General features: G+C 42.7%; 1 protein-coding gene across 2 annotated transcripts; it reads left to right on the top strand.

Annotated features, from left to right (window-relative positions):
• Positions 1–5,118: 5,118 nt before the first annotated feature.
• LOC108713701 lies at positions 5,119–21,028 on the top strand. 2 transcript variants are annotated; one of them, XM_041589644.1, is made up of 12 exons: positions 5,119–5,325; positions 5,433–5,595; positions 10,822–11,172; positions 11,469–11,792; positions 12,757–12,864; positions 14,734–15,207; positions 15,517–15,879; positions 16,639–16,944; positions 17,408–17,719; positions 17,925–18,224; positions 18,305–18,610; positions 19,545–21,028. In XM_041589644.1, the coding sequence occupies exons 2-12, from the start codon at positions 5,538–5,540 to the stop codon at positions 19,973–19,975; spliced, it is 3,333 nt and encodes a 1,110-aa protein (XP_041445578.1). In that variant the 5' UTR covers positions 5,119–5,325; positions 5,433–5,537; the 3' UTR covers positions 19,976–21,028. The 2 variants fall into 2 exon arrangements, with proteins under 2 accessions (XP_041445578.1, XP_018112698.1); XM_018257209.2 differs by lacking the exon at positions 5,119–5,325 and having other exon boundaries at positions 5,346–5,595.
• Positions 21,029–23,519: the final 2,491 nt, after the last annotated feature.

Raw genomic sequence — 23,519 nt, 5'->3', positions numbered from 1 at the left:
TGGTTACCTTCCCATTGTTCTGTTGTTTGGCTGCTGCGGGGGAGGGGTGATATCAGTCCAACTTGCAGAACAGCAGTAAAGAGTGACTGAGGTTTATCAGAGCACAAGTCACATGACTGGGGGCAGCTGGGAAATTGACAAAATGTCTAGCCCCATGTCTGATTTCAAAATTGAATATAAAAAAATCTGTTTGCTCTTTTGAGAAATGGATTTCAGTGCAGAATTCTGCTGGAGCAGCACTATTAACTGATTCATTTTGAATTTTTTTTTTTTCCCATGACAGTATCCTTTTAATAAAACATTCCCATGATTTGGTTTCTAGTACTTTTATACAGTTAGATACATTTTGCTTTTTGTGATTCCAACTGCCAACAATGGGGAGGATTTGGGGAATTTTTGTTGCAGGTATAAGGTACAGAAATCAATCGAGATTTTCTCCCAGGCCTGTGAATTCCCCCCTCCCCCTCTCAGATGGATAAAGTTTACTGATCTAACCAAATCCCAATTTCTATTTTGAAAAAGGTACAAAATCTTGAATGTGTGCTTATTTGTTATAAAACTGTCATTTCAAAAACGTAATTGTGTAAATATCTGTAAAAAAACATCTCTAACTAGGGATGCACCAAATCCAGGATTCGGTTCGGGATTCTGCCATTTTCAGCAGGATTCGGATTTTGCCAAATTCTTCTGCCCAGCTGAACCAAAACCTAATTCACATATGCAAATTAGGGGCGGGAGGGGAATTGCGTGACTTTTTGTCACAAACAAGAAAGTAAAAAATGTTTTCCCCTTCCCATCCTAATTTGCATATGCAAATTAGGATTCGTTCGGTATTCAGCCAAATCTTTCGAGAAGGAATCAGGAGTTCAGCCGAATCCAAAATAGCAGATTCGGTGCATCCTTATCTCTAACACAGTGAAATAAGAGTTTTAATCAGTCTGCCAAATGTAGAATTAATCACAAACACTCCCACTGAAAAATAGCTGAAATTTTACTACTACAACATTTTTAGGTTTTTTTTGCACTTAATAAATATCGAAAATTCGAGTTTCAATATTTCACATTCATGATGTTTGGCACAAATAATGACCGGCAGTAAAATCCTGAATTAATTTCTATTAATGTAAAATAAATGTAACACAGAAGTGTCAGAATGAGTGTCACTATATGGAGCTTGTGTTACACACGGGGGCTCATTTACAGCTGCCGACACAGTGTGTAAGGGGCCCTCCAGTCATTAAAGGCACAGTACACTAATTTCTTAAAAAATGTAATAATCGTTTCATTTGACAGATGTCCCAAATTACTCACCAACCAGGGTACAGAATAGTTTCTCTTACAGGTTTACAGGTGATTCACATTCCCCACATTGCATTGGACTTGCGAACCCAGCCTTTAGGCATTTCCCGCACCACCTATAGGTCAGACAGTCGTACGTTCTACGAGCCCTCCACCTCGCCCCGGTAGGAATTTTCGTTGTGCCACCTCCCTCCTTTGGCCAGCGGGCCACCACAGCAGCGCCCCCTAGCTTTTCCGGGTAGGATTTTCACCTTGGCCTGGGTTGTCCGCAACTATAACTTTTCCCTATCTGTGGCTGATCCACGGCTACTAAGCCTCTGACTCCTGGGTGGGGTGCCAGCTACCCTTTCTAACTTTGCCCTCACTGGCTATGGCACCTAGTGCCCATTTAAGTTCTATCTATCTACAGAACCAACTAACCACGCCCTGGGTGGAACCATCCCTTTTATACCATTTTTCCCTATCCCACCGCTTCCCTCTAGTGGCCGGGGCAGAAATTACATTTTATATAACATTCTTATATAAACCTTATAGAACTAATGAGAACCCGGATCCTGTAAATACAACTTTTAACACCAACTTTTCAACATCAAAAATCTCACATACACAAAACAGGTATTTTCTTACAGTTACACCATCATTCACTGTACGTTTCGCATACCACCATTTTTATCCACCTTACAACTGGGAACTTGTCCTTTTTCCCACAGTCAGTTTGTTGTTAAACCAGTTTCATTGAAGGAATTTGTGTCTAATTCTCTTTGCACTTAACTCCTTACTGTTTCCCCTTCTGAATCAGAAGCTGCTGAACCTATTGACTCAGGAGCTGTGTGACCCCTATAGTTACTGACCCCTCCTGACCAAGCAGTAGCCCCAGAGCTCTATCATCTCATTAAATCAATTCTTGGAGTTGTGCCTAAAGAATCAGACACTGACCTTCTGACTTCATCTTCACCCAGAGCCGAAATCACAGGACCCCTATAGCAACATTTTCTGGGCCCCCTGGAACCCACCCCAGCCCGGCCCCCCGATCCCATCTCCACCCCACAGTAAAAAGGCCACACAGACTAAAAACTGTAACCCCCACTCAAAGGTTATAAAAAGCGATTGGTGGTCAGGGCCCCCCCCCCTATAAGTTAAAAAAAAAAAAAACAATGGCGCCAGGGCGCCCCATAAAAAAAAATGTTAAAAAACATTGATGGTCAGGGCCCCCTACAACTAAAAAAAAAACATTGGTGGTCATAGAATATTTAAAAAAAAACATTGGTGGAACTTACCTTAGGTTCTTCTCTGGCTTCTTCGGCTACTTGGCTCCAGGTCTTTCCATGGCTTCAGGACTTCAACTTTGGCTCTTTTCGTGGCTTCGGGGTTTTTCTCGGCTTCAGCTTTGTTCACGGCTTTAGGACTTGGGCTCTTTCGACTGCACATCACTTCCTCGCTGGTAAGGGGGGTCGGCTAATTCAAAAAGTGCAGCACAGCCAGTAACCCCTTAAGGGCCGGGCCCAGTACAGTTGTACCCCCTGTGCTCCTGATGGCGGCCCTGTCTTAACCCGATACACCCTTACATGCCACAGCCCTGCCCCTTTTACCTGACTCTGCCCTTTCACCTTACGTCATAACCCAACCCATTTTCTGTGCCGGACATTATTGCAAAAGGCACCAAATTAGCCACAATGTGGCATGTGAATCTCTGGACAATAACTGCCATGAAATCTATTGAGATAGAACCAACAGGGCCGGACCAGGGGCAACCAGAAGAGGCACGTGCCTAGGGACCAACACAGTGGGGGTGCCAATCATGTACCCCTTCTTTCACCTACCCCTGGTCTGAACCTCTTCTCTACCCCCAGCTCTCTCCAGCGCAGCTCTGTCCTCTCTCTCCCCTGCAGGAATAGAAAAATATCACACACAGTATTGGGGTTCCTATCAATGTGAGGAATGAGCTGTGTGTGTAACAATAATACATTTATATCTGTCCCCCCTTTTCTACATACCCCCTCAACTGACTGAGCTCATGTCACACAGGGGAGGGATATTTCCCCTTTAATAATAGAATAGGCATGAGATATCCATCACAAATCACAAATTTAGGGTTAGACAAGGGCTACCACGAGGCTTTGGTGGCCTCTGAATAAATAGAAACTTTTACAACTGAATGGATCTTACTAAGGGGCAGATTTATCAAGGGTCTGATTTGAAAAACTTTGAAAACTTTGAACTTTGAAATTCAAATTCAAAAAGACCAACCAAAATTAAATCAAAGGTTTTTTTGGCTGAATAAGTCTGTTTTCGATCGAATTTGAATCATATTCAATTTTTCAAAGTCCATCAATTGACTCCAAAAAGGATCTAGGAGGTCCCCCATAGGCTAAAACATCGTCAGGTTTTAGATGGCGTATGGTCGAATTTTTAAAGAGGCAGTACATGATAAATTTCGAAAATGTTTTTTTTCGATTTTTTTCAAATTCAAATTGAAAATAGCCGAAGTACACAGAAATTCGAATTTTTTTAATTTCACTTTGACCTTTGATATATCTGCCCCTATGTGTGGCTGATTTACACTGGAGCAGTCAGATCAAACTTTCTATATATTCTTTTAGGACAGAGACACACAGTCAGATTTGGGGAGATTAGTCACCCGGCGACAAATCTCCTCTTCTTCGGGGCGACTAATCTCCCCGAACTGCCTCCCGACGGCTAGAATGTAAAACGCGATGGCAATTGGTTCACTTCGTTTTCCGAAGTTGCCCTAAGTTCAGGGGCGATCCTGGCCCCTCCGCCACCTGAGGCAGAAGCAGTTGCTGCTGCCCCCCCTCCCCCGGAATTTCGCTCTTAAAGTACCAGGAGCAGCATTTTTGCTGCCCCTGGTACCTAGTGGGGCGCTGCCGCCTGAGGCGACAGCCTCAACTCGCCTCATTGGCGAAGCACCCCTGCCTAAGTTGCTTGACGAGGAAACTTTGGGCGACTTCAGAAAACGAAGCGAACCAATTGCCATCCCGCCGGGGAATTCCATTCTAGCAGACGGGATGCAGTTCGGGGAGATTAGTCGACCTGAAGAAAAGGCGATTTATTGTCGGGCGACTAATCTCCCCCAGTAGCTTCAGGTGCCCCTGCCCTTATAGTGAGCAAAAGAAATGTACTAGAACTAATGCAGTAGAACTACACGTCTCCTCTCCCCAGACACACACACACACATTATATAGAGAATATTAGTGATATCAGTGAGGGGTTTGGGTGGGTGGTAAGTCTGAATCTGATTATTCCAAGCAGAACTCCTATGTAACTTTATCACTCAGCTTTCTTACTATACACATTTGTTATTCATTGTTACTATACACAACACTAACTGTCATCTCTATACACGTCACATTGTTCCTCTGTATCACATGACTGTTCCATATTTACTGAGCGACACATTGTAACTAGTGACACATCCCGCTGATACTCACATGTTCCTCTATGTGTGACTTAGTCGTATGTCACTGAATCAGAATATTTCCACTTTACTCTTTATATTTCTACTACTCCCTGGGGTTGGGAATCTCTAATGTTATGTATTTAGGGGCATAACAAGAGCTGATTGATGAGCCCCCCCAGCCAGTCTGTATCTCTAAATCTCAGCCCCTTGTTGGAGTGAGTGACACAGAGAAGAAGGAAGGGAATGAGAGATAAAGACACATTGTTATTATTTGTGTTACAGGAATCAGTCCACACAGGAAGTTGTATTTCCTGTTGAGTCCAGTCACTATTCTGTGTATATTGAACTTCCCTTCCCTCAGATACAGGGGGGTTTCACGGTCATTTCTAGAAAAGAAACAGATTCCGACAGATAATGAACAATGAACCTGCTAGATTGTCACTGTGTTGGCGGAATAGGAAACTGCCCTGGGGACCCTTCCTGACAGTTTGGGGAGCAGTTAGTTGTCCTGTAAGGAGGATACAGGAGAGTTGCAGTGTATTGTACAGTATTGTGGTGTCACTCCCCACTCCCTGTATCGACATAGAACACAGTTCCAGTTCCTGGGAGTGAGTGTTTTACGTTAATATCAGAAGAATGGGAGTTTCTAGCAGGGAGTTTTTCTGTCCTCTAGCTCCTCCCCTTACACAACTGAAAGCAATTTCTAATCTCTCAGCTCAGGGAAGTTCACCATGACAGTGGGATATTTTCTAAGAAAACATTTTCCCCGGAGGACGGTTTAACATGACCCCCAAGACTGTCGAAGGAACTGACAATCAGTATGGGGCCCTCCTGCTTCATCTGGTTCCTACTGATCTCACTCTCACCCACAGCAACAGGTAAGATTTATTCTTCTTTATCTGGGGCCTAAACTCACAGCTCTGTATACACAGTACAGGACCTCTTTATTGTGTCAGGGTCCAGGGTTCAGTCATTTAGATTCTGCGCTGCCTGTTGAACTATAATTACCCATAAATTATTCAGCAACAACTGAAGAGCCACAGTTTGGGCAAAACTGTCACCATCTTGTTCTACTATCAATGTGTATCAAAGTGCTGAATATATCATGACAAAGATTGTAAGCTCTTCAGGGCAGGCGCCTGATTTCAGTCTCTCCTACTTGAATTTATTATTCTGATTCTGATTTATATTAGCTGCCCCCCTGTGTTCCCTGGTGGTGCAATATAAATAAATACAATATCATCTGCCCCGGAGATTATAGGCCTATGGCACACGGGTGTCTGGTTGTGCCCGTTCGGTGTCATTCAGTTGATTGGAATTCTTGTTCTGCGTCTGGTCATCAGTGGATTTTATTTATAAAACAGACGTTTCAGTATTTTCTGGCTGAGGGGTAACGCGGGGATTCCATTGAACTGAATTAAAGGTCAAAGAGCCACAACTGGGCATTTGTAGGAGCCCCCATTGCCTATAGTTTGGGCCGATCCGTTGGGCACAGAAATATCTCAATGGACCAGGGAGCATCTCATTGAAATTAAGGGGGGGGGGGACCTGTTACCTCCTTTTCTGAGCTCAGTAACCAGGGGTGATCCTGGCCCCTCTTTCTGTTGCTGCCGCCCCCGTGCGCTCACCTTTTTCACACCGGAGAGGGTCCACGAGGGAGGCAGAGAGGGCCAGGACACTAGCACAGAGGGCATAATTGCGATCTCTGCGATAGAAATGACGAATTTCCGGTATGAAAACTGGAAATTCGACTCTTAAAGTGCCAGGAGCTGCATTTTTGCCTCCCCTGCTTCCTACTGGGGCCCTTCCGCCTGACGCGAGATTCTCAACTCACTTCATTGTGCAGAGCCCCTGTCAGTAACTAGTATCACTAGTCCCTGGTGACTGGCCCCATTAGATACACCACAGAAACCAAACATATAAATATATACTGTATCTACTGCAGCTGCTGCTAACTGGATCATATGGACAGACAGTCCCTCAGAATGAAATATTCACAGCAGAAATAATTGTGCAATTCCTGCCCCTTACGGTACAACTACACGGACAATTTTCACTCGTTTTCAGCCGGAGTCCGACGCGATGCGCCAAAACGCAGGCTTGTGGGATGCAACAGAAAACAAGGTAGAAAATACAAATGTCGGATGGTGTCACAGCATCTGCATCTGACAGTCGCGTCGCGGTAGATGAATGATGTGACACCATCCGACATTTGTATTTCCTCGCATTCCTCGTATTTCCTCGCATCCAACAATGCTATGATTGACTTATTTCTGTTGCATCTGACTTGACGCCTGCATTTTAACACAGAGCGTCCGCCGAAAATGCATGAAAATCGTCTGTGTTGTTGTACCCTAAGGGAAGGAGCTCCACGGGCGATTTACGCGTAATCCGATGTGCTGCGCAAAAACGCAGGCATCACGTCGGATGCGACAGAAATATTGCAAGTAATAGCATTGTTGGATGGTGTTGCAACGTTGATCCAACACAACACAACTGTTGGATGCAGGTGCTGCACGTTGCGTCTGCATCTGACAGTCGCGTCGCATTGGATCAACGCTGCAACTTCATCCGACATTTCCGTCTCTTACCTTATTTCTGTCTCATCCGACGTGACGCCTGCATTTTTGCGCAGTGCATTGGACGGCGCGGAAATCGCCCGCGGAGCTACTACACAAAGTTGTGCACAAAATGACCTCTCCAGGGAACTCCCAGTGTAGCCCCCCTCATTCTCAGCTCTGGGGTTGCTACAAGATCTTCAAATACTCATTTTACCCCTGGTGAGTTTATTAAGGGGAATTAACTCCGTCAGAACCACAAACTGGGGCAAAATGTATCTCTTCAAACTCTTCCCCAGGTTCCACCTCACACTTTTCCCATTGGATTTTCTATATGGTTCTGTGCTGGTGACAATTTTATAATTAAATATTATAGAAGATTCCCCTAGTGATTAGTAACTTAATGTGGCAGTTTAGGTTCACTCCCACCAGCCAATGTCATTGTAATAAAACTACCTGTGCGTCGGGGTCGCCCGCCGCAGGGACACCCGCCGCGTGGTTCTTAGTCCGGTGCCTGCGCCATCTTTGATCCTTAGGGCGTGCCTGCGCGTCCCTTAAAGGTACAGGCGCGCTGGCGTGATTACGCCAGCACGCATTGGTGTGATTACGCCAGCGCGCATTGGCGCACGTTTTGGCGCAAAATTTTAATGTATATAAGGCCCATTCATACTCCCAGCCAGTGCCCCTAATAGAACTTTGTTTCTAGTGGTTTCTGAGCCTTGTGCATCTGTTCCTGTTATCCCGTATTCTGATTACCCGTGTTTGACCCTGCCTGTTCCTGACTACTCTGCATTCTGTATCCTGACCCTTGCCTGCCTACGACAACTCTTCCTGCTTAACCCCTTGATTGACAACCCGGTTTGACCCTTGCCTGCCTGACGATTCTGATATCCGCCTGCCTCGACCCAGCCTGTCTGACGATTCTCTTGCCTGCTCCATTTGTACCGTGACCTTCGGCCCAAAAGACTTTGCTAACAGCCGTGCCCCTCTGCTAGCCAGAACATCTTGCCTTGTACCCCTCGTTAAGTCCAGGTGGCACCCAAGTAAGCTGAGGGCTCCTCCCGAAGCCCAACGGTGGTCCCACTACTGGTGAAGCCGAGCCGAGACCAGGGTACTTGGCACTTGTTCTGCTATTGGGTGCCGGTCATGATAGTCATGTTGTGTATATGGGATACAATCTTGTACATCCCACAGTGATCATTCTATTATATTAACTCCCCAAACTTCCATTTTTTTATGTTAAAAAGCAATAACCTGTTCCACTAATTTTTGGGGCCTGAGTATCTATTCAGCAATAACTTTACCTGCTGTTCTGTCTCATGTTCTCCTCCTACAGAACCGACTGTGATATTTTCTCTATTTTACTCACAGTCTCCTCTTTTCTTCTCTCTTCTGTTCTTCTTCCACTGCGTCTCTTTGTCTCTTCTTTCCCGACTGATTTCGCCGTATCATTTAACATTGACGCTCTTTACGCTAAAAGAACAGACACTTTATCAAAGGGTGAAATGGAATTTGCCACAGAGCAAAGAGAGGAAATTCTATTACTTATTCTACATCAGTGATCCCCAACCAGTAGCTTGTGAGTAACATGTTGCTCTCCAACCCCTTGGATGTTGCTCCCAGTGGCCTCAAAGCAGGTGATTATTTTTGAATTTCAGTCTTGGAGACAAGTTTTGGTTCTATAAAAACCAGTTGTACTGTCAGACAGAGTCTCAATGTAGGTTGACAATCCACATAGGGGCTACTAAATGGCCAATCACAGCCCTTATTTGGCACCCCAAGAACATTTTTCATGCTTGTGTTGCTCCCCAACTCCTTTTACTTCTGAATGTTGCTCATGGGTTCAAAAGGTTGGGGATCCCTGGTCTAGACATTCGTTTAATTTCTTCTGCTTTGTGGTTTCTCTCAGTTCACAGTTATCAGTTTGAAAACCCCCACATTGTCTCATGTACAAAATGAAGCAGAACTAGGGGTGGGCAGAAAAGGTGGGGCTGCTCAAAACAACATATTCTCTGTTCCTGCTCCCACCCTGGGTTACTGGTTACTGAAAGGGACCAAGAGCAGGAACGTGACAGGTGTAGGTTGTATACAAACAAGTGGTAATTGACTTAGGTCAAATACCTCTTCACCCGGTTCTGCAAATAATTTGTTTGGAATGACATGATAGTCCGGATATGGGAGGTGTTCCCCAACAATTACTTAGGCTTGTCATCCAGATGAATCATTAGCTCCTGAAATAACTCACTCCAGGAGTAACAAATAGGATTAGGCTGGAGGTCTCAGTAGGAGAAGAAGATCAGTAAGGTAGGACTAGCTAATGTGAGTGCTAGCTCCTGTAATAACTCACTCTAGGATTGACAGATAGAATTAGGCAGAAGGTCTCAGTAGGAGAAGATCAGTAAGGTAGGACTAGCTAATGTGAGTGCTGTCTCCTTTAATAACTCACTCTAGGAGTGACAGATAGGATTAGGCAGAAGGTCTCAGTAGTAGAAGAAGATCAGTAAGGTAGGACTAGTTAATGTGAGGACTATATCCTGTAATAACTCACTCTAGGAGTGACAGATACCATTAGACAGGAGGACTCAGTAGAAGAAGATCAGTAAGGTAGGACTAGCTAATGTGAGTGCTAGCTCCTGTAATAACTCACTCTAGTAGTGACAGATAAGATTAGGCAGGAGGTCTCAGTAGGAGAAGAAGATCAGTAAGGTAGGACTAGCTAATTTGAGTGTTAGCTCCTGGAATAACTCACTCTAGGATTGACAGGATTAGGCAGAAGGTCTCAGTAGAAGAAGATCAGTAAGGTAGGACTAGCTAATGTGAGGACTATATCCTATAATAACTCACTCTAGGAGTGACAGATAGGATTAGGCAGAAGGTCTCAGTAGAAGAAGAAGATCAGTAAGGTAGGACTAGATAATGTGAGGGCTGTCTCCTGTAATAACTCAGGGCTATCTCCTGTAATGAATCAATGATGTTGAGTCTCTAACATCTTTGTAGCAGGTCCTGGTAACCTGTGGGTGAAAGTCTCATATATTGTATTTACTGCCATAGATTTACTGTAACCAACTATATAGGAGATGAACTTTATGCTCCAAAATGAAGTGCAGAAGTGCCGCAGTTGTGTATATTGCACATTTATTATAAGCCTGGCCCTCTCTGCTAGAGATTTTTATGAGTTTTATTGGATTTGGAGGCTGGGTATCTTAGATTTACTTTTATTGCGCCATTATACTTACTTTGTTGTTAATCATTTACAGGTTTTGTTACACTTTTACACTTTTACACTATGGGTACAAGCCCTCGTCTCTGTTTTGTATGTATTATTATATTGTGGCCCTCCCGACATTCCTGGACTACAACTCCCAGAATTCCACAGGAGCTGAAGGGAAGCTGGTCACCCCATAATTCATTTATCTCATCAGAGATGCCCATTTTGCACATTGCCCTGTGCCCATCTTCCATTCTAGCTCCAAACCGAATTACATTTACCAATCTGTAAAAATTATGTCTTTGTTTTTTTTTTAATTTCCTTTATTTGCCCTTTAGATACTTTGGGGGTCAAAACAAGTGACTTTCCTATTAAATTCCTGAGGAACCAAGAAGCCTTCATCCCATGTACAGTAACTGATTATGGGGCTGGGGAACTGGACGTGAAGCTTTTCTCTTTTGAGTGGAAAATGAAAACTATGAATGGAAGCGACAAACAAGTTTATCTGTATGTGTCTGGGACTCACACCCCCACCCGGCCGGGATCCTACATATCAGACAGTGAGATTATAAGAGGCAATGCTGGACTTCACTTACCCCGGGTTCAGTTCACAGATGAAGGAGAATATACCTGCACTGTCTTTTATACCCCTAATAAAGTAGTGGGTAAATCTGCCCTGCAGGTGTCAGGTAAGTGTCATCAGTGGAACTATTTTCCCCCCACTGGAGGTGAGACTTATCAGGACCAGAACTCTGGTTGGGTAAAAGAATCATTTTTGTGCAAATAACAAGCACTGTGTCAGCCCTACTGGCATTGAGCTGCTAGTTTGGGTGGCCATGTTGGGACACAAGGATAAAAGGCCACAGTTTAGGAGGGTACGTGTTTGTATAATAATGATCATTTTATGGATATAGTTCAGGATTCAGTTGAATTCCAGTAGAAACAAATCATAACCAATAAGCCATGAAACTTTGGTTTCTTCCAGTGCAACCAACTACCAAGTTGGAACCTCCTGATGTCAATGTTCTTCTTGGAACGGAGAAAACAGTTCAATGTGCAGCCAATGGGTTTTACCCCAAAGATATAACAATTCAATGGGTGAAACGGCTCAGTGAGACCAACTGCATCTCTCTGGATAAGGACAGTTGTACTGGAGACACATCCGGGAATGAGGATGGAACGTTCAATGTTACAAGTCATCTGACAATAACACCAACCCTGGAGGATGATGGGAGAAGGTATTTGTGTATCATTAAGCACAGATCCCTGGAGAATGAACTGAAACTCAATTTCACTCTCTCAGTAAAAGGTAAGTTCATTGTCAGTAGGAAGTCAGACAGTGGGGTGCAGTATTTGGACAGTTGGGGGGCAGTAGATGGGATCTGCTTGGATTGTGCCAAAGCTTTTTGATATAGTGTCGCATAAACAGTTACTTCCTAAAGCAAGTTCTGTGGGTCTGGGTAATGTTGTTGGTACATGGATAGGAAACTGGCTAAAGCATTGGGTACAGAGTAGTGTTCTTAGTGCGGTACTGTAGGGTTTTGTATTGGGACACCTTTTATTTGAGACTTCTGCCTTTGGAACCCCCACTCTGGCACCCCGAGCTTGTAGTTTAAGCACCAGCTACACAACTGATATACAGTAGGCACAGGGAGAGCACTTTGCCCATATGCAGTTAATATTTATATATATTTATTAAGGAGTAAGGTCTAGAATGCCCTAAATTGTAGGTGTAAATCAGGGCAAAGGTATAGATGTAAATTACTGCTGCACACCCATAGAAAAGATTTGAAAAGCCAAATGATATGTGAAAAAATTGTTTTTGTTAAAAAAAAATGGCGATCAAGATACAATTTACGTCTCACCCAGTTGGCAAATAAGGTTGAAGCAGACTCATTGGTAGTGATAAGAAGAAGAAGAAGAAGAAGGTGAGGGGACACAGTCAGGGCTGGATCCAATGGCCGTGTCTCAGGTCTCTGCACCCAAAACACAATGTCCAGTTGTTTAACCCTTTTCTGCACTTTGCATGCTGGGTCCCCCTTCACTCACATGACTGGGAGCTGTTTGATAGGAGGGAGGTGATACTTGTTATGGGGAGATCAAGGGAAAGGAAACAAGGAAAAAACAGCAGAAATGATGAGACGGGTTTGTGAAGAGGAGACTGATATTTGGGGGAGGAGGGACATTCTGTATGACATGATAATGACGGGGTACAATAATGACATGAGTGCAGTTACAGGACAATATAATGGGATTATTTGATGTCATTACAGAGCCCCCATCTGAAGATAAAACAACTGTTCCACTTGTGGTTGGGATATTCTTTACTCTAATAATTGCAGCTCTCTGTTACTTTCTCTACTGGAAATTTCTGAAGAAAGGTAAGATAAATAAAGTCTATTCCAGTTTGGGGGTTCTGTAAACTGTTCCCTGAATCTGCTCAGTCTATGGTGGGGGGGGGGGGGTAAATGAGTTACACTGAGCCCCATGGGAGTCACAGGCACTTACTGAATATTGGGCGATGGCACAGGGGAGGGTTTGTTGCAGTTACATTTGATCTAAATATCCTGAAAATGTCTGACATTGTGCGAGTAAATCATATTACTTTCAGCAATCAGGCTCAATTGCAAGAAAATGAGAAGGCAATTCAACTGCTTAACTCGGCGCGCTGCTTGGGGGTCATCTTTGACCAGTCCCTCTCCTTCTCTAATCATATTAGTACTGCACAACCTGTCGTTTCTTCCTTAACAATATTGCCAAAATATGCCTGTTTCTTTCACAAACAACAGCCAAAACACTAATCCATGCCCTTATCCTATCCCATTTAGACTATTGCAATCTCCTACTAAGAAGGAACCTGTCCAACCCCAACTAAAATCCTTAGCGTGGCTGCCTGTAAAGCAAAGGACAACATATAAACTCCTTCTACTGACATTCATATCCCTCACTCCTCTGCTCCTCACTACATTTCTTCTCTTGTCTCACTCTACGTTCCTGGTGGTCTTCTCTGCTCTTCTCAGAGTCCCTTCTCTTCACACCATCCACATCCACTCTCACCTCTCGTCTCAAACCCTTCTATCTTGCTGCTCCTTCTCTCTGTCATTCCATCCCTGAATTCCTCAATAAGGAACCTTCTCTCAATCTCTTCAAGAAAAAACCAAGAGTCTACCTTTTGGACGACTAGAACATTGTACCTGTATGTTAGTCTCCCATCCACTTAGACCAGGTATCCCCAACCTTTTGAACCTGTGAGCAACATTCAGAAGTAAAAGGAGTTGGGGAGCAACACTAGAATGAAAAATATTACTTGAGTGCCAAATAAGGGCTGTGATTGGCCATTTAGTAGCCCCTATGTGGATTGTCAACCTACATTGAGACTCTGTCTGACAGTACAACTGGTTTTTATACAATAAAACTTGCCTCTAAGTCTGGAATTCAAAAATAATCATCTGCTTTGAGGCCACTGGGAGCAACATCCAAGGGATTGGGGAGCAACATGTTACTCACGAGCTACTGGTTGGGGATCACTGACTTAGACTGTAAGCTCTACGGGGCAGGGACCTCCTTCCCACTACGTCTCTTACCAGATAGCACTTAAGCACTTTGTCCTATGATTCTGTATATATTTATTATGTGATTTGTCTTCTTTGTATCATTTTATATATATTGTACTTAATGCACTGTGGCTCCCAAACAGTGCTTTACATATATACATACATTCAATTTTCAACCCAGTCCAACACTATAGGAATATATTGTTAAAGAGAATAATGCATATAAATTAAATTATAAATTGAAAGAGCAGCAAGAATATATCATATAAGGTGGCAGATACTTTGCTTGTACTTCCATCGCAAGAAGGGAAAACTGTGCCTCTAATAGTAGATACACTTTGGACGCAGATACCAATAAATAAACATACTTAAACCAATGCAATAAAACCCTCTGTTTGCACCAAAAGACCAATTGGCTCATATAGTATAATATATATATATATTGTATATAATAAGGTCCTGGGCACAATAACAGATTTGGCTAGAACTTTTGGCGGCCTCAACCCTCTACTCTTCTTTGCCTTGTGAGGCTACAGCCCTAGAACTTAGGGTCAGGGGAACAACATCTAACAAAGTAGGTTCCTCACTGGGGCACCACACATAGGGGACACCCATGGGTATTTCACTACTTGCCTTTAACCTGTTAGAACAAAATAATTGTTCCTTTCTCTAATTAAAGACTTTTATTTGTTACAGAGCCCCCTAAACTCTCTCCAATTACCGGAGCAGAACATTTGGTGCATATGAACATGGCGACTCTGTCCTGCCTGATCTCTGGGTTCCGACCCAAACCCATCAGAATTACATTGCGGCTGAAAAGAAAAGAGAAAGTAGAGATAGAAATTTACTCCTGGAATTCGGAGACACAAACGGGTTCCTCTGCCCCAGTGTCACATCACAGAGAGGAGCAGCGTGTGGTTATTGACCAAGAGAAAGAAGAGTTAGTGAGTAATGGGGAGACTAATCTGCCCCCAGCACAGAGACCTCTGCGAGTGGAAATGTTTCCTATAATAACAACAAGTAAATCTCAGCGACTTTCCAACTGTCAGTGCACAATCCATATAACTCCAGACATAGAGGAAGATGATGGAGCAGAACTGACTGTGAGGGTCACTCACTCTGCCCTGAGACTCCCCATCTCTGAGTCCTGTCGGCTGAAAGTCAGGGGAGGTAAGTGGGTTTTATCCTGATCTTTTTATTCTGTTTTATCTTCTATTTTCGCTGGAAGCAATTTTGAGAGGCTCCAACGTCCACTTTGTGTAATGTCAATGATATCGGCAAAGTTGTGACCCTAATGAGGCTCATGTAACTGGTGTAACTTGATGTTTCTTCCAACAATCCTAATTATAATAATTACCCTCCTCGTCTTCATCTTGTTCTTCTTCCTCTTATTTTGATGTCTATTTATTATTTCTCTGACTGAATTCATTCTTACAGTTATGATCCTTTTTACTTACTCATCACAGTTTCTATTTTTAGTTCCCCCCAAATTATCAACCATTGTATCCCCTCTCCGAATCCTCCATGATGAACCCCTGATTCTGACCTGTCCCATCAATGGGTTCAAGCCAAAGCCGCTCCTTGTTACTTGGCTGAAAGTGGATCCGAGGGGTCAGGAAACAGAACTTCTCAGCTGGGATCAAGGTACCATCAACATCAATGATCCCAAATATTCCCATCAGCTGCAGAATACTGAGCATGAAGATTGTACCAACAACTATTTAAGTTTCTTGTCGTTGAAGCCGACAGTAAAAGAAGATGCAAATGCAAAATATATCTGTAGAACAAATCATTATGCAACTGAATCCCTGGAACAGGAATCAATGGAAATGATGGTTTCAGGTATTTATACCACATACATTTAACTCTAAAGCTATTGGGGGTGATAAGAATATATGTGTGAGATACAGATCATTATCCCAAGGTTTGGGGGTGCAGGAGTATAGAGGGGCAGTGGGGTTCCTGACTGATGTACAATATCAATATATGTGTGAGATACAGATCATTATCCCAAGGTTTGGGGGTGCAGGAGTATAGAAGGAACAGTGGGGTTCCTGACTGATGTACAATATCAATATATGAGTGAGATACAGATCATTATCCCAAGGTTTGGGGGTGCAGGAGTATAGAGGGACAGTGGGGTTCCTGACTGATGTACAATATCAATATATGTGTGAGATACAGTTCATTATCCCAAGGTTTGGGGGTGCAGGAGTATAGAGGGGCAGTGGGGTTCCTGACTGATGTACAATATCAATATATGTGTGAGATACAGATCATTATCCCAAGGTTTGGGGGTGCAGGAGTATAGAGGGACAGTGGGGTTCCTGACTGATGTACAATATCAATATATGTGTGAGATACAGATCATTATCCCAAGGTTTGGGGGTGCAGGAGTATAGAGGGACAGTGGGGTTCCTGACTGATGTACAATATCAATATATGTGTGAGATACAGATCATTATCCCAAGGTTTGGGGGTACAGGAGTATAGAGGGACAGGGGGCATATTTATAGCTGAGGACTAAGAAATGGAAATATTAAGGGAAGACACTGGTCTTAGTTTTTTTCTATAACAATAATTCTATATTACTGTGTTTAGCTGTTCCAGAGTTGGATCCTATACAGAAATCAGCAGAGATTCTATATGTTGGGGAAGAGATGACATTGTCCTGCAGAATCCATTCCTTCCATCCACAGACATTGGGATTTTCCTGGTATGAAGAGGATGAGATGTTGGAATCACACAATGAAACTATTAATTCTGATAACCATGGATTGTTCTATTGTACCAGTCGTACAACCTACAGCCCCTGTGTGAGGGACATTGGGAAGAAGTTCAGGTGTGAGGTCTCTCATCCAACTCTCCAAAACCCTAAATGTGTTTTCTGGGAACTGAAACATCTCAGTAAGTAGCAGCTTTTTCTATGTATCTTATAATTATATTCAGCTGCCAGAGTTGGTGCAGCCTTGTGCCTTTATATGGTCACAGAACAACCCCTCAGTGACTTCTAATATCCTTATCATTTACAGTAGGGGGTACATTATCCCTTATAATACATGAGTGATACTCAGAGTTCCCTGTATAACTCAGCCTGCAGCCTTGTGCCTTTATATGGTCACAGAACAACCCCTCAGTGACTTCTAATATCCTTATCATTTACAGTAGGGGGTACATTATCCCTTATAATACATGAGTGATACTCAGAGTTCCCTGTATAACTCAGCCTGCAGCCTTGTGCCTTTATATGGTCACAGTACAACCCCTCAGTGAGTTATATAAGCCTTATCAATTACAGTAGGGGGTACAGTCACCATTGGCTGAAATTAAGCCACTCCTAAAACCCCTGGTGTTTGTTTTTATATTACAGTGAGTGAGCCGAGGGTAAGTGCCATAAAGTGTGACCCTGAGGTTCCTGGGTGCAACCAAACTACAACATTATCCTGTACTATAGAGAAATTTTACCCTAAAGACCTCAAAATCCGATGGTATCAGGGGCTGGAAGTCATCAAGTCAGAAAGTGATCCAGAAGGTGCCAAGGAAGACCCAGAATCAGGACTTTTCTCCAGAACCACAGAAATACAGATCACCCCAACTTTCAATGACCATGGGAAAGAATTCCACATGGAGATAATTCACAACATGAAGATCTACAAAAAGAAATTTTGTTTGGAATTAAAAGGTATTTATTTTGAGAGAAGCCTGTGATTGGTGTAACGTGTAATAAGGGGCGGATCCAGTTCAGCACAAAGTTAAGACTAAACCACACGGGAGATTTTGATCATCTGACCCACAATTTAAATTGAAAGAGCCCTTTGTTGTTCGTAAGAGGATTACAAAATAAAAATATATTTTTTTGTATTTCATATTGAATTTCTTTATTATAGGGTTTCCTCAAGCTAAAGAAATCATTTGCAGTAATCTGTCCCCAAAATATGGGGAACCCCTAACCCTAAGCTGTGAGGTGAGTGAATGCAATGGCCGAGATGTCACAGCGGAATGGCAAATGGGAAATAATCCAATAACAAGGGGAACGAGAACAGAAACCCCAACAAATGGAGATTCGGTCTCATTCCTCCTCACACTGACGCCTACAGCAGAGCATTATGGGAAATTATTAACCTGCCTGGTAAAACACAAGGATCTACCTCAACTGATTAAGAAGAATATTTCTCTGAAGTTGCCAGGTAAGTGATCTCCTGTTGGCAGTTTAGTTTTGGGTTGAGACCAGTTCAGTACCAATATATGTACCTGTCTTCCCTTCCAGATGTAGCACCAACCCTATCAGAGATCGTGGTGTCCCAAAAGGTTCTACAGATCAACAGAGAAACTTCCTTCACTGTCACCATCTCCAGCTTCTCCCAGAAGAACCTGAAAGTGAAATGGTACCGATCCTTCATGCCCCTCACTGCCAATATAGTGACCACAGAACCACAGATTGGAGGGGACCGGTTATATTGCTGCACCAGCACCCTGAGATACACCCCGACTAAATCAAATATTGGCATGTCTATTCGCTGTGAAGTCACGGCCAACAAAGAAACCCGGGAGAAAAGGTTCCAGTTCACTTTAGGTGAGATGTACTCAGACTTCTCCATGTGGTCTAATGTATGGAGACTGATATGATTATTGGAAGCAAAAAGAAGAAGTAGCTGGTAATGGCCTTCAATGCTTTTGGGCAATAATGAGAAGATCCACTTTGGTAGGAGCCCCACAAGGATATTTTGCCAGGTACAATAGAGGTGCAATTTTCCTTCTGCTCCCAGATGCCCAATCAGTGGCTTGGCATGGGCACCTCCATTCTATTCCGAAGCCTACACTGTACATGCTCCCAGTCTGCAAGAGTCAACTAGGAGCAGAGAGAAAATGGCAGTTCCATGGCCCCTCACAATGTGTCCTGCACTTGGTTTCTATAAAGAAGCACTAGACCAGCCCATTTGGGGCACCTTTCCTTGTCTTCTAAACACAGAAATGTCTAATAATCCATAATGGAGTCATCATAGCAAGGCTTAACCATTGTTCTTGACACCCCTCCATACCAAGAATTTGTTTGTACACATTTATGGGGAAACTGGGAAAGAACCGATAAGTGGGGCATGTAACAGTATATGGAGTGGCTATTGGCTATTGACAACCAACCCAGGTCTCCCCCAGAGAAAGTGACATAGAGATGTAGATCTTCTTCTCCCTATTGGGAATTATCTCTGCTGGACACCAACAACCTGGATCTTCTAGTCTGTTAAAGTCTCACAGTGTCATTTCTTTTCTAGCTGTGTCCCATTAATTCTGCTCTATGTTGTTCCTAAGGTCTATCAGTCAATGACCATGGGGATAATAAGAATTAAATACCAGCTCATCCCATTGCTGCTAATCCTTACCTAAAAGAACAAAACTAAAGGTCCATTGCTGAGTTTACCGTAGTCTCTCTTATCAGTCTACAATATTTAGGATATATTTGTTATGTATCAGTCTACTTCACGCTTACACTTTGTCTTCCTGCATTGTAGCGTCAGGAGATGAATTGGATGGAAGGAACCAGCCAGAACCAATTTCAGAAGTTGAATTGGATGGAAGGAACCAGCCGGAACCAATTTCAGAAGTTGAAATGGATGGAAGGAACGAGCCAGAACCAACACCAGACAGAGGAGGACAAGAGATAACAGACATTGAGTGTGTGACCCCCAACCCCAGGAAGGGACAGTCGCTTACCCTTCAGTGTAAGATTAAAGGACAAGATGTGGAACATGGAGACTTCTCCTGGAGTGACGGAATATTCCCCATTGATGAAAGTCTCATAGACAACTCCAACCTCACTGATGGCTCCGGCTGTATCTCCAAGGTCACCTTCACTCCTGATGAAGATGATGGGGAAATCAGATTTGAGGCCACATTTAACTTAGTAACCACTGAGAGAACCTACCAACTGCCATGGGTGTGACATTGGTCATGTTCTACTGGGGATATATCGATGATACATACTGTAACTGTCAGGACTCCTAAGCCTAGAAGCCTCCACACAGAGCAGATCATGTGCCAGTACAAGTGCCACGTGCCAGTATTTGTCTCTATAAGAAGAAACATGGCAGACAGGAGAAGCAGGGTCCATTCTGAAGGAGCCACATGACCATATAATCCACTGGGAATGCAGCAATTCTGTATTAGAGGGGAGGTGATTATGTTCTCAGTCTATAAAGTCCTATAAACAAATCTAGCCATGCTAATTTACATTATGAGCTCCTGTGCTATGGGGAGTTACAATGTATTATATGCTAACGTTTATTAAACAAGAGAATATTTGCTGTTATACCATTTTCATCCAGCAGAGGCGGAGTGTAGCTTTCCCATCTCCTACACTCCATAGACCATCTCTTTGCAGCCTGATTGTGCCTATGAAATGGTTATTTTATTCTTTAGAAATGTGTGTTTGATGCCTCTGCCTACAGTGGGGTTTGGGAAATGTGTGATGTGAGGTGTGGTGTTTATACAAATGGCCTGTAGATGTCACTGTGCTCAGACTTATACTGTGTATACTTCCTGGTCAGCTTAAAAGTGAAAGTTACTGTTGTGTAATGGCTGCATGAGCCTGCTAATAAAGCACTGTTATACTCTACTCATCCTCGGCTACCCAAAACATAACATGAGCTTTGCTGTTGCTCATTGTAGAGGTGAAGCCTTTTGTGTTAAAGGGGACATAAGAGAAACCCCAATTGTACAAACACCTATTTCTATATGTTGGGCAAAAGTGAAGAGAAGTCATTGCTGTGCAGTGTGGGGTACCCCAGCATTTAAATGCACCCACATTTCTGTCCTCCTGGCCATAGAGATTTATATTTGTAATGATCTATATAATAATTTACATTGAATTGAATTTATATTGAATGTTTATTAGACACACAGATTATGAACCACAGAAAGGCTTGTTTATCGACATTTAAATTTGTGTAACAAAAAGTTTTTTACTACTCCAAATAAACACTTATTTTTCAAAAAATTCCTTGATTTTGTTTTCAATAGGTTGAAATTTGTAAAAAAAAAAAAAAAAAATTTAAATTTGCCATCGGCTTTTAGATGCCAACGTTTCACATTAAGGCTTTTTTATCTGGAATAAATCTCCTACATTCAAGTTTTTGGAAGAATAATTCCAGTGCAGGAGTTTAAGCTCCAAAAAATTCCGATATTGCGGGTAAAATTCAAATACGGATGTTGATAAATCAGCCCCTTGGTTTAGACAGAGAAAATGAGCTCAAGATTAAACCGCAATGGTTGTGATTCTAGGCAGGAGCATAAGAAATGAAATACATCGATATATCGATAATGTTAAAGAATGTCTGAAATGTACAAATCCGAATTGTTGACTTTTCCTTATAGATACGTTTATTATAAAGCTGCACAGATGGAATAAGTATTGGGGGTAAATTCATAATTGATTTAGAGATCTTTGGGAAAATCTGTATTTTATAGCAAAAAATGGATTCAATTGACTTTAAATCAAGTGATCAGGGTCACTGCTCACTACTCACTGGGGCAAATTTAACCCTTTAATCGACCGAGCAAGTGGGAGAAACCCTAGGGTCACTCTGTCACATGTCTGTGTACAAAGGGGGGGCATAGTGACCCCAATCTCATGATGTGCCGATGTGGCTCCAAACAAACAACGGAAGGGACAGTGGGGAGCAAAGGAAACAACATTAAAAAACAAAACAATGTAGCATGTTTGATGGGATCATATATATATATATATATGTGTGTGTGTGTATCTCAAAAAGATCATTTCTGGACCAGCCTTGACCAATGCCAGGAACCAATAAAAAAACAGAAAAAAACCCAGCAATAGTTAAAGGGATACTGTCATGGGGAAAAAAAACTATTTTCAAAATGAATCAGTTAATAGTGCTGCTCCAGCAGAATTCTGCACTGAAATCCATTTCTCAAAAGAGCAAACAAATTTTTTTATATTCAATTTTAAAATCTGACATGGGGCTAGACATATTGTCAATTTCCCAGCTGCCCCAAGTCTTGTGCCTTGTGCCTGCACTTTAGGAGAGAAATGCTTTCTGGCAGGCTGCTGTTTTTCCTTCTCAATGTAACTGAATGTGTCTCAGTGGGACCTGGATTTTACTATTGAGTGTTGTTCTTAGATCTACCAGGCAGCTGTTATCTTGTGTTAGGGAGCTGCTATCTGGTTACCTTCCCATTGTTCTGTTGTTTGGCTGCTGGGGGGGGGTGATATCAGTCCAACTTGCAGTACAGCAGTAAAGAGTGATTGAAGTTTATCAGAGCACAAGTCACATGATTTGGGGCAGCTGGGAAATTGACAAAATGTCTAGCCCCATGTCAGATTTTGATGTCAGAAAATTGAATATAAAAAAATCAGTTTGCTCTTTTGAGAAATGGATTTCAGTGCAGAATTCTGCTGGAGCAGCACTATTAACTGATTCATTTTGAAAAAAAAAAATTTTCCCCATGACAGTATCCCTTTAAATCTGGAATTCTGTAAATCCCAATATCAGTGTCGCTTTCTGAGTATTCCACTAGGTGTGGCTGTTCTGCTTCTCTATGTCTTTCTATTTCTATGTATTTTCTTGGCTAACGCATTTCACCTTAGTCACCGCTTGGCTTTTAACTGCATTTGTCGTTGCACTTTTTTTAATGGAAAGAATCTGCTGAACCCAAACATTATAGATTAAGGGGACATAGGGCTAATGGGCTCAGACTGGCCAACTGGGAATTCTGTTAAAGCCAATGGAAGAGCTGCTGGAAGATGCCACATCGACTCACAGACTGCTGCTTTATATTGGGCCTGAGTGTTGCAGTTTAGACCCTGTTCTGAATATCAGTCCAACATGATAAATCTACACTACAGCCAATGGGGATTTCAACTGTGTGTTTTCTATCCTTTCACAAGTAGCTGCTCATTGGATGATGTATTGAGCTTCACTTGGGGTAGTTTTATCTTTCACTGATAAATCTCTACATTTTGTCATGTGCACATACAATTTACATACTCTGTCTTGTAGGTTTGAGTAAACCAAGAGTAACACAACATACGTTTTCTTTTCTGCTCTCCGCTGTCCCTTCCATTTTATTTTGGTGCCACTGATCTGCAGATGTTGAGTCTGAAGCTGAAATGGGACTGGGCCCAGAAGAAACAGAATATTGGAGTCTGGCCTTTTATTTATGTGTAATTGTAACAAAGTGACTGGGTGTTATCTAAAGAGAAGAAATTAGAAATATGAAAGTGTAATAACCATCAGTGGCCACTGCACTGTAACTGGAAGGAGGTTACACTGAAATATGATAAAGTAAATGCTTATTGGTACAATTACTGCAAATTAGTGACACCGGCGCCCGTTTTTTTTTACGCCGGCGCCCGTTTTTGACGGCGGCGTCCGCTTGTTCGTAAAAAAATTTTTGACGCCGGCGAATTTTTTTCGCGAATTTATCCGCTGGCGGCGAATCGCGCAAATTCGCCGCAAATTTGT

Source organism: Xenopus laevis, chromosome 4L (genome assembly GCF_017654675.1).
Source record: "Xenopus laevis strain J_2021 chromosome 4L, Xenopus_laevis_v10.1, whole genome shotgun sequence".
Lineage (NCBI taxonomy): Eukaryota > Metazoa > Chordata > Amphibia > Anura > Pipidae > Xenopus > Xenopus laevis.
The sequence above is the reverse complement of the archived record's forward strand: the minus strand, read 5'-3'. Positions and strand labels throughout refer to the sequence as shown.

Bases quoted from the DNA above. Each gene is read 5' to 3' on its own strand.
- LOC108713701 (XM_041589644.1), top strand. From the start codon at position 5,538: ATGGGGCCCTCCTGCTTCATCTGGTTCCTACTGATCTCACTCTCACCC. The intron at 11,173-11,468 runs GTAAGTGTCATC...GGTTTCTTCCAG, and splicing joins ATCTGCCCTGCAGGTGTCAG to TGCAACCAACTACCAAGTTG. The intron at 15,208-15,516 runs GTAAGTGGGTTT...TTCTATTTTTAG, and splicing joins TCGGCTGAAAGTCAGGGGAG to TTCCCCCCAAATTATCAACC.